The 11,095-nt window shown below is 40.2% G+C and overlaps 1 protein-coding gene across 3 annotated transcripts; it reads right to left on the reverse strand.

Moving 5' to 3' along the window:
• LOC146512928 (sodium-dependent neutral amino acid transporter B(0)AT2-like) lies at window positions 1–10,598 on the reverse strand. 3 transcript variants are annotated; one of them, XM_085169845.1, is made up of 12 exons: window positions 10,482–10,598; window positions 8,244–8,457; window positions 7,370–7,527; window positions 6,896–7,016; window positions 6,617–6,792; window positions 5,418–5,528; window positions 5,087–5,328; window positions 4,695–4,878; window positions 4,394–4,595; window positions 3,809–3,968; window positions 3,556–3,718; window positions 1–2,248 (listed from the first exon to the last, which is right to left on the reverse strand). In XM_085169845.1, the coding sequence occupies exons 2-12, from the start codon at window positions 8,455–8,457 to the stop codon at window positions 2,012–2,014; spliced, it is 1,968 nt and encodes a 655-aa protein (XP_085025971.1). In that variant the 5' UTR covers window positions 10,482–10,598; the 3' UTR covers window positions 1–2,011. The 3 variants fall into 3 exon arrangements, with proteins under 3 accessions (XP_085025971.1, XP_085025969.1, XP_085025968.1); XM_085169843.1 differs by lacking the exon at window positions 10,482–10,598 and adding an exon at window positions 9,263–9,701; XM_085169842.1 differs by lacking the exon at window positions 10,482–10,598 and adding an exon at window positions 8,552–9,256.
• Between the last annotated feature and the right edge of the window lie 497 nt (window positions 10,599–11,095).

The raw sequence follows: 11,095 nt of genomic DNA on the forward strand, positions 1-11,095 counted from the left end.
TGAGATGCTAAAGTTTATTAAGAAAAGAACAGCAACAAATAATACAACAATAGTATCTTACATACATTTTGAACATTACTGAAATGTCAAAAGAAATGTTTTTAAAATTACACAAATGCTGGGATGCTTGTAACGGTTTGTTCCTTCTGCCCTATTAGAGCTAAAGGCACCCGGGATAAATTAATGATCCATCAAGTCAATTCATTCAACTGTATCCTGCTAAAACAGAAAAACTACACCAGAAAACACACTGCAACCGTGAGACGATATCACAGAGCAATAAAGTCTAAAAAATATATTAATCTTTACAAAAAACATACACAAAAGGTTCTTTAGGCAATTTTCCATTTACAACTACAAAAAACTACTCAAATGTTTAGCAATAAAAACTATTTTACATGTACCATTTACATACATACACATGATATAAATATCTTTTTGTTGCATTAGCATGATGTCACTTGACAACAGCTTCAGTCAGTCTTTGTACTCTAAATACACAGATGTGCAGATTTTGTTTTGTACTGGCTTTGTTACCGAGGAGTTTAAAAAACAGAGGACATAAAAACCTCACCACACACTTATCGGCTGTTTCTTTGAACAAATAATGCTAGCCTGCATGTTTATTATAACCTGAGCAGCTACACCTGCTCACGTAGTGTATAATGTCTTATCAAGTTCAAACACAGAGTCTGGTCATGCTGTGCTGAACAGCAGCATACGTACCTAAAGCGACTCATTTCTGGAGTAAACGTGATAGTAAACCTGCACTGTGTTGTACTGTAGGTATTAATCCAAGTTGCTCAGGAAAAATATAAACATACAGTGAAAATATTCAGCAGTCGCTGCAAGTCTGACCTCAACAGAGACAGCAGTGACAGGTTAATGACGCGGTAGCTCAGCCGGCTCATGATCAATCACAATTCACATGTTATCGTAATGAATGACCAACAGAAAGAAGAGAAACTATGAAAATGAAAGGACGATGTAAATGAATGTTAACTATGTAACAACGTTAACAAAACAACTGTAACACGATGACATGATGTTTATCATCATCTGCCGTTTCTGGAGCTGCGTTTCAGGGGCTGCTGCCCAGCTCATAGCAGAGATGGTCAGACCTCTGTCCGTCTCCCCAAACACTTCCTTTGTCTCATAGATCTGACCCAAGGCCTTCTTTGTCTCACTACCTTTGTTAGCCACGGTAGAGTTGAACACCCATTAGGAATATAGCCCCTCGTACATTCCCCCACAGCAAAGTTGTCCTCAGTGAGGGGTCCAGCAGGAGGTACTGTGGGGTTCCATACATTGTGGACAGGGCAGTGGTCAGGAGCAGAGGCTCTGGTGGTCCAAACCCTGGTTGCCAACACTGGCTTTGATCATAGAATATTTATGGCTTATATTAAAAGCATATTTTTGCTTATTTGGACACTAACTTTGGTAAAGAATAACTTAATGGAAATTTTACCCAGTAGTTTTCACAAATCAATAAATTATCTGCTCAATACTACAAACTTTTTAAAAGCTGCTGGAGCATCTTTAGCATCTAGATCTAGTTTGACTTTAAAAGTTTAAAAAGAAAGGAAAATATTAAAATGGCCGTTTGGAATATTTCTGACTAATTTGGCAGCATCTGTAATTAGTGGCAGTAACAGAAAACGTCGTTTAATACTACAGGTCAGACTCCTGGGAACTCATGTCCTGTTAGTAAAGACCTTGGATTACAATCAAGCTTCTTCCATCATTCTGTGAGCAACAGCAGAGAAGCTGTGCAGCTCACTGTGGCTCATCTTTCTTGCTTAACTTCCTCTTTTAATGTAGTTCACCGCCTTCACAGAGGCCATGACGGATATGCAGTTTAATAGCTGGCATTATGTAGATGTGTTTCTGATTTTGAACAAGTGAGGTAACTGCAAGGCTCAGTAACAAAATGACTGTCCCTTTATAATACATCAGCTTATATATCACTGATAAGTTCCTTCTCCTTAAATACAGCCCATTTGTTGAGGGTTTAGGAAACCGGAGCAGCGTCCCCATTCCTATGTTCCAGTGCTGAAAAGTCGGTCATAGCCGTTTCCTCAGTGTTAACCATCCTGTAGTGACCAGTCTCTGCATCCCTACTTTGTGTGTTTCTCTTCTGTAGAAACGCATGGATGAAGCCCACTGGCACGGGCAGTGTGGCAAATATTATTAATAAAGCCAAAACAGCCAGAGCCCAGTCAGGATATTCCAAATGCTCCTCAGAAGCCTGAAAAATCAAATCAAATGAATCATTCAGGTAGTTAAAGAGTTAAGAGCTTTAGTGTATTGTGAAAGATAGTAATAAACTGAGCTTCAGGATATTAAAAATAAACTCCAAATAAAACAAAGCACAAATGCAAAAATCTCTTCTTAAACTGCTGTTTTCTTTCCTGCAATCACAAAGTGCATATCTTTCTAAACTACTCTGCAGTAGACTGGAGCCACCCCTCATTTCTTCATGTTTTGCTTCCAACGAGCCAGACGTTCTTATACTTTTTTTAAAGTGGTCTTGAGCAATAGTTCTCCAGGCTTTCTAAAAGTCCTTCAAAGCTTGTCTTTGCACACTGGCCGTTTAACACTGACCATGAACTGTTCAAGCATAAAAAAGTCACTCCACTGTGTTGTGTCGACACATAAGAGACAATTTAGCAAAGAACAAATTTAAATTCTAGGCACTTTGTTACTAGCAAACAGTGGCAAACACACCATTTTTTGCATTTCTTTATCTAATCCTTTGAAAAATGCCAAATATAACAGTTCAACAGGCTTAAAAAAGACAACAATATGATTCCCAAAGAGCTAATAACACTCAGATCGGTGTGCTCTTTAAAAAATGAAGAAATCGGACAAGTGGCGGACAAAAGAAGAAACGACAGGCCTAAAAAAACTATCAACAGCAGATGGGGATGAACAAAATGGGGGGGAAATATCTGATACAGGAACTGAGCCTGGCCTTTCAGCTAATCCATCTAGTGTTTTCCAAAGTTTCATCAGAAATTGTCTCAGTGAAAATGTGTCTTAAGGAGGAGAAACGGGGAGAAAAGGCTGAGCCAAGTCCAGTTCTTGTCTAATGCTAAAAAAAATCAATTTCAACAAGTCTTTAATTTCAATTTTCAGCAAGGGTTTAAATTTTCGGCATGAAAGTGATTCCAAACAAAAACACACAGTGAAACACTATCAGTCATGGATTCCACATTCTTATAGCAGTGTGTGGGATCATCTTGACAGAGAACAGAACAAAAGGAAGACAACATCAAAAGAAGAGCTTGGAGTAGTCTTCAAGAAGTCTGAAGAACTATTCCTGAAGACTACTTAAAGACATTACAGAAAAAGCTTTCCTAACTTAGCTGTGATGAAGAATCAATGTGGACATATCTGCTTTCAAGCCTGTTAGAATTGTAAACATTGTCTTTGCCTTATATACTGTGTTTGCATGTATGTTTGCAGATGCTTCAATAAATTCTTGCACTTCTTTCTCATAAGGAAATGAAGTGTAGTTCAAGACTTTTATAAAGTTAATAAATAACTTGATACCTTTTCCTGGTTCCATGACATATACGTGGGGCGAGACAGGAACATGCGGATAGTGGTGGCTCCGAGCAGCCCAAGCATAGCAAGCAGGCAAACGTATTTCCACAGGTATTTGTAAACAACACTGGGACGCCAGCCCAGCATTGCTTCAATATCATTAAGGAATCTTTAGTGAGAAGGAAAAAAAAGTACACAAGACTTTAGTGAGATTTATGGTTAAAAACACATCTCACTTAGCCACAATCAGAAACCTCACCTATCAGCTCCATACAACCAAGACACACTGAAAGTCTCAAAAACCACCACGATGATGAGTGGCAGCGTCGCAGAGTAATCATCGAACATCATCATAAAGTAGTTCCCACAGCGCTGAGTGAAGAGCAGGCCAAGCAGGAAGCCAATGATGCAGCTGGCAACTGCCACAAGACACACATGTTGTTATTAAGAAAAAACCATCTTCTTTAATGTCAGCATAGAGCCTTTATAACAGAACTCAGTGGATGACATCAAAATGTTATTAAAGGACATCAGTTTCAGATTCTGAAGCTATGCACACACTGGAAACGCCTCACTTGTCACTTTGAAGTGAAGGCTGGTCACTTTCTGGCATTTCAGGCTCTGGTTGCCTGTGTAACCATCTAATGTATTTAATACCAAGTTATATGACAGTTGTTCTTCCTTCTCATTGGATAGTCTCTTCAGTCTCAATTGCGTACAGTGGCTCGCAGCTTTATAGTATTGACAGATGTGCAGTTTAACAGCTGTCAACGACCAATCTTTTCGACTGCCTTGAGTCGTGCATGGATTTTGAAACAATAGAAGAGGTAAAACTGGTTCTTACTTGTAAGCTTGGTTTTGTTCCTCGCCAGACATTTGAAGCGTTCACTCAGGGGAGCGAGGATGCCCTCCATAGTGCCAAACATGGTGCTGAGTCCAAGATTGAGTAGCATGAGAAAGAAGAGGGCGGACCAGAAAGGGCTGCCAGGTAGGAGGGTCATGGCCTCTGTGAAGGCGATGAAAGCTAGACCTGTTCCCTCCACACCCTGAACATAAACACAGCTTTAGTCATCATGATTTGCAAGCCAATTATAACATCATCTACGTAAGCAAACTGAAACTAGCCTAAGAAGCATAATGTTTACCTTCTGCATTTCTTTTTCCAGGTCACAGTCTGTTAAATTGCCAGGCACCATAGATCTAAACTCTTCGAACCAGTTACTGTAGTCCTTCAGAGCCACAGATTTGGGATCAGAGTAGTTAAACGGTGGCATCACGTTACTGGGCACAAGACCGTCATGAAAGTGTTTTGACAGGTCATTCAAGTTGCTATAAAAAAGACAGCAGGATACAGAAAAATATTACATTTCTGATTTTAAATCCAAACACAATTTCCCTCAGCTACATCAACAGTGTTCATGACACTGTACATGCAAAACACACATTTTAGTCTTATAATGAAACATACCGATGGTATTTGTTGTGCCTGAAAATGAACAAATAAATGAATGAATGAAATGAATGAATGAATGAATACCTGGCTACACACTCCATGACCTTGTTTTTAGCTCGGAAACCAAGGACGGCAAAGACCACCAGAGTAGCCAGCACAGACGTGAGGAAGTTTATGAAGGAGACGGTGAAGGCATCACGGTGGCAGTTGTTGTTCCTGGGGTTGTAGGAAGAGTAGGCGATAATGGACCCAAAGCCAAGGCCCAGCGCAAAGAAAACCTGCGTAGCTGCCTGCCGCCACACCTGCACATCTGCCCAGATTTCCAACTGCATTGCAGAAACAAAAGCTGTGTCAAAGAACTATTTATATCTCTTTCTTTTCTCTACACTGAACCAGACGTTTTATCTGCCGATACCTTGGGGTAGAACATGAAGCCGATTCCTTCAAATGCTCCATCCAGCAGGAGCCCTCGGATGAGAAAGCAGAACAGCACCACGTATGGGAAGATGGAAGAGAAATACATCACCTAGGGAAGCAGAAAGAATGATTACCTGTGTGCAAAACACATCATAATAAACACATTATATTAAGTATAGACATCAGCATGGTTTTAAACATTAAAAGCTATTTACAGACGTGTAAACTTTGTTTACTGCATCATTACAACTGCATAAGAAATTAATAACAGACTTATTATGCTTACAGTTCAAATATAACCCCTATTCATCATGCACTGGGACTCAGCCCCTTAGTTCATCCTGTGACTGAAACAAGCAGTTTTAGCTCCTGTCCCTTTAAGTTAACTGTCTCCTGATTGGCTGCCCCTGGCAAACAGAAGGTTTTAACTGCTGGCTTTATTTGATATGTGCCAACAAATTTGTCTTATTAAGACCAAAAGTTTTAACTGGGCCTCCCTCGCTGCCTGCCTGTGCTTATCACACCAAAAACATATGGCTCTTATGATAGAAACAGCAGGAATCATCTGATATGAGCTCAGTGAGTGAGTGAGTGACGTTAGCATCAAAACACAAAACACAGTATACAGCAAAACATATCATCCTCATCATGTGTTTACTGACTGACGGCAAGACAAAATTCTTGGACTTGAACCACATAATCACATAAACCACATAAAAATATTAAAATATGTGATATAGTTTTTGCCATTTGAGGTCAGCCGACACGTAAGCCGCGCATTCCACAGATTCAGTCACTCAGAGTAACCCTGAAATCCAACACATGACAGGGATTTAACCCAACTGAGAGACGTAAACAGCACGCAGCGCTGCATGTCACTGTTACTCAGCAAGACAAATGAAGGACTTGTCTTTTGTTATTTTCTAATCAGCTGATTCCTGAATAAACACTAGAATAAATATTTCATTTCCAAAACAGTTATTTTCTTTAAAGCTACCAAACAAACCTGTTCCAATATAATTTCTAATGGAGTCACCAGTTTTTCCTTTAAATGTGATTCACACAACACCCGTGTGTATATTACAGTGTGGATAAACACACTCATCAGTCATTTAACACTGAGACATTTGAAGAAGAGACTTATATGATAAAGGTGCTTCGCTATAACAAATGGACACAATAAGAACGGACAGGTACCTTTACAGACGTCTTGATACCCTTGAACATCCCCAGACACACGACGGTCCAGGCTGCCAGCAGACAGCAGACGATGTAAGTGTTGAAAGAGCCCGTCTCATCGATTGAATCTGTGATATCCAGAGCTTTGCGGTACCAGAAATACGACGTGGGAGAGCTCTTGCTACATTCCTTTACTGGTGAGAAAAGGAAAAGTACACATCAAATTACAACGCTTACATTAGACACCACTCATGCTCACAACTTTGTGAGTTTTGAACCTTAATGCGCCGCGTTTACCTGTTACATTACCCTGTTCTGGGCACTTCTCCCAAGGTAATGGGTGCTGGAATGAGTTCCCGAGATAGAAAAGACTCCATGCAAGGATCACATTGTAGTAGAGAGCCACAAAGAAACAAACCTGAGAACAGTTGAAAACAAGATAATACGTTAAAACCAGAGAAGAAGAACGTATGCGCATTGCTGTAGGCCGTACAGAATGAAAGAGAAAGTCCTGTTCTCATAAACTACAACTGTCCTGACATTCAAGATGGAGAAGAGAATGTGGCCCTGACAGACTAATACAATTATTTGATAACAAATAACAAATTTGGTATACCACTCTATCCAAACAACTTTTAATACATAAACAGTACTTTTTCCTTCATAAAAACTTCCTGCACAAAAAGACATCTGTAAATCGCGCAGCCCCAAACTGATAGTGTTAGGAAGAGGAAGTGAGGAGGGTTAATTATTCAACAGTTGTTATCTTACCACACAGCTGGAGTAACCAATGCCAGAGAGCCTGGGTGAGATATATTTCCATACTCCGATGCTGCCCTGTCGGATGGCTTGACCGGCTGCCAACTCCAGGAAGAACAAGGGGATGCCCACAATCAGCATCAGCAGGATGTACAGCAGGAGAAAGGCTCCTGGGAAGAGAATGACTCTCAGTTAGCAAAAGAGCAACACCACGTGTGCAAAGGAGAAGCAGATTTTTATACTAGCACGACAGCAGGACAGCTCTGAGTGCTTCCTCCACCAACACCAGTTTGATCTATTTGGCTTATACAGATTAGACTTTCACCCTAAAACTGCAAACACACAACTCCACTGTTTTATTTCTGGTGTTGGTCTAATCCCATGCTTGTCCAGTAATGCAAAGACAGTAACTTTGTTTATTAGTTTCTGAGGGAAAGCAAGAATATCATTACAGAATAATATTTTAAAAGTTCCTACGTGGAGAGGCGTATACCAGGAGCTGAAAACAATATCCTCTGCCACACAACCACCCACTTCTGATACAGCTTTACTCCCTTATTGTTGGTAACTTAAAGTGAACTTTTCCAAATAGGGGCAAAGTGATGTGAAATGCCACACGTCACATGACCTGTACTTTAGTAGTGTGGTGTGATTTTAACGTGTTTTGTGTTTGTTTAAGACACGGAAACACAATCTAATAAAGACAGTGAAGAACAAAAAGAGTGCATTTAACCGTGAACGTTCTTCACATGTGTTTGCCTGCTTCACTGAGCAGAGTAGAAGCTGCACATCCTCTCCCTAAAATGACTACGTTTGATCTCTTGAACCTTCAAGGAAGTCAGTGCATGGCAGCGCTCTACTGTGGTTAAGAGTCGCAGACGATTACCTCCTCCGTTCTGGTGACACAAATACGGAAACCTCCAGACATTGCCGAGTCCAACGCTGAATCCCACTTGAGCCAAAAAGTACTCTATTTTACTGTTCCATCCGGCTCGGGCGTCTGGCTCAGACGTCTCCTGCGGGCTGCTCTCTCCAGTGAGCCCATCAACTTCTGTGGCTTCTGTCCTGTCATCATCAGCTGGCAAGGGCTGCTTCTCCATCTGAAATTGAAGGGAGCAAAATGAAAGATTTTTAACTTTTCAAACAGATTAATAATTCAAATCAACACTTTTTTCCAAGGTTCTGCTCACATACAGACACCACAAAGAAGTCTGTCTGTACAGGTGCTTGGAAATCCAGGTCACAGTAGCTCAAGTTGAAGGCGACTAGATATCTTTGTAGATTCATAAAGATGTTTCATCACCATCACCTCACCCAAGATGCTTCCTCAGTTCTACAAACTAATGGAGAGTCCTAGGTAGCGTTTGATTGTCCTAAAAAGGAATCTAGCCTGTGTGGTAGTGTCTGTGTGGATTCTCGGTTTCCACATCAGTAAAAACCTTAAAAAAAAAAACCCAACTTCCTTAATTTTACCATTTCCAGGTTTATTTTACATTTTTACGCAGTTGTTCATTATCATTTTGGGAGCTGTACTCAAAGAACACTGGACTGAAACATGCTACAACTTGAGGTGTTACTAATATTTAGGTCACATCAATGGCAGGACTAGGCTTAGTTGCATGGGGCACTGTACTGTCTGTTACCCGCTATGTCGCCAGGCGATGAATGAATTCTCCTGGTAACCCAAGTATAAAATCATTCTTGACACAAGCCCCAATTATATACTCCCTATCACTTACAGTTACTCTCAATAACACTTAAGGCGCCCCAAAAATAGTCCCTTCTAGTGACTTTGCGCGGTAAATGGACTGATGCAATGGCATCATGGCTAAGAGCATCCTCGACCATTTGACTGGACTCAGCTGTTGGAGAGCTTACGGACAATTAACGTGAAGCCAAACTCACCTGGCAAGCAGCGGGTGTAGTCAACGAAGAGGTAGAAAAAGCGACAAGGAACGGAGAGCAACGACGATAATCCTTTATCCCTCCTTTTGGTTAGAGGAAACGGCCACGTGTCGCTGCTGAACTATTACTAAAACAACATCGAGCTCAGTTATTGTTCTGTTTCTATATTTCTTCTTTAATGTAACATGCTAGAAATTTCTCAAACCACTATTATTAAATTCTTAAATACTAAAGTAAGACCTATAACCGCTATGTTATAAACGCGGCATTTTCGTTAAGCCGTTTACTACGACGTAGCAGCGTTCTTCCGCTGTCTCGCGCCACGACGACGTGAAGCCACTCCCCATTCGTGTGTTTGTGTAACTTTCAAAGTAAAAGTGAGACAAAATCATCACTTGTAATGCAATAAATCATGAAATACACAACAGTACTGAAGTTAATATGAATAAATAAACGAATAAATCAGAAATATTAAACTATGACAAACTTAATGAGAATTTTATAATTAAAGTTTTTTAAAGACGTGTAGAAATTACAAATACATTTGATGATGTTTTATTTTTTATTATTATGGTACACGCGGTCTTTGGAGTGTTAAAAAGTTAAAACTGGGCTTTTAATTTAGTCTAACTTCAACTAACTATAATGCACCACTGTTTACCCACTTCACCCATAGTGGGTAAAGCTTTCACCTAGATTTTAGCGATTTGAGCTTCGATTGCACACATAACAGGCATTGCCTTAACTCACCACTGACACGTGTTCATGTATGATGCTAGGTAGATGGTTAAAATCCGAACACGTGGGGAAATACCACTTTATCCAGGTTACGTTGTTACCTTTATGTTTGCCACCACTAAATCTTTTGTCTCTGCTCAGTTTTCGCACTTTTATCAAAATAAGAAAATAAAAGAAAACAAAGGAGGCAGAGGCTGATGCAATAGTCTCAACATGGCTTTTACAGCCTACTGGGATTAGAACTTCGTGCCCGTGAGTGGTTGTAGCAGCATTGTTATTGTTCAGATTATATAGTTAATAGATTTAAATTCTACTCCGAGCGAGGAGCGACATTTTTCTCACGCATACAGACGCACACAATGCCACGTATGCCGGCTTGGAAGTTTTAAATAGAGCTCTCTAGTATCACTCATAAACTCATAAACTACAAATCTACGCGTTTAGAAATAGTTAGGCGTATTAATTAATAAATGATAAATACCTTGTGATACAAACAAAGTCCGTGTAATAGAAGAGGTTCTTGAAATAGTTTTTCAATTGTCCTTAAACCAAAGTCGAGCTTCAACCTCACCAACTTCACTGACTCCGCCCCCACCTCTCTATTGGAGGATAAAGTGGGACTTGTCTTGTCAATTACTGTTATGAATTATGACACCCCACTTGTGAGTTTCTCTGAGAAACCCACCTCATCCCTTTAAATCAAACATGTACACTGTGCAATCATGCATCACCCAACCACCACACACACACACACACACACACACACACACACACACACACACACACATGCACTTCTTTCGATTGTGTGAAATAATAATCTTTATGTTCTAATTATCATTTTTCACAGGAAATAAGATGGTAAAAAAGCAGCAGGTGTTGTTAATCAAATGCAATTTTTTGACGCTCGGCTGCTCGGCAAGTGGGAGGACCTCTCCGGTTTTCTTGTGTGGAACAATAATGCTTCTCCAGTCCTTCCCAGGAGTGAACATAACAGCAAATTCACCCCAAGGTTAGACTGTCCAAGAAAAGAAAAACCCAAGAGTTACATCTCAAACCCTAGAGGTCTCCGTTAGCATGTTAAATGTTGAAGTTCAT

This window comes from Neolamprologus multifasciatus, chromosome 8 (assembly GCF_963576455.1).
Source record: "Neolamprologus multifasciatus chromosome 8, fNeoMul1.2, whole genome shotgun sequence".
NCBI classification, from domain to species: domain Eukaryota; kingdom Metazoa; phylum Chordata; class Actinopteri; order Cichliformes; family Cichlidae; genus Neolamprologus; species Neolamprologus multifasciatus.

What these genes read in the sequence shown, in the direction of transcription:
- LOC146512928 (XM_085169842.1), bottom strand. Translation starts at nt 8,644, where the DNA reads ATGAATCTACAAAGATATCTAGTCGCCTTCAACTTGAGCTACTGTGAC. An exon ending in GTGTCACCAGAACGGAGGAG is followed by an intron (nt 7,528 to 8,243) that starts GTAATCGTCTGC and finishes TTCTCTTCCCAG; the next exon opens with GAGCCTTTCTCCTGCTGTAC. An exon ending in TGGAAAAAGAAATGCAGAAG is followed by an intron (nt 4,596 to 4,694) that starts GTAAACATTATG and finishes GTTTATGTTCAG; the next exon opens with GGTGTGGAGGGAACAGGTCT.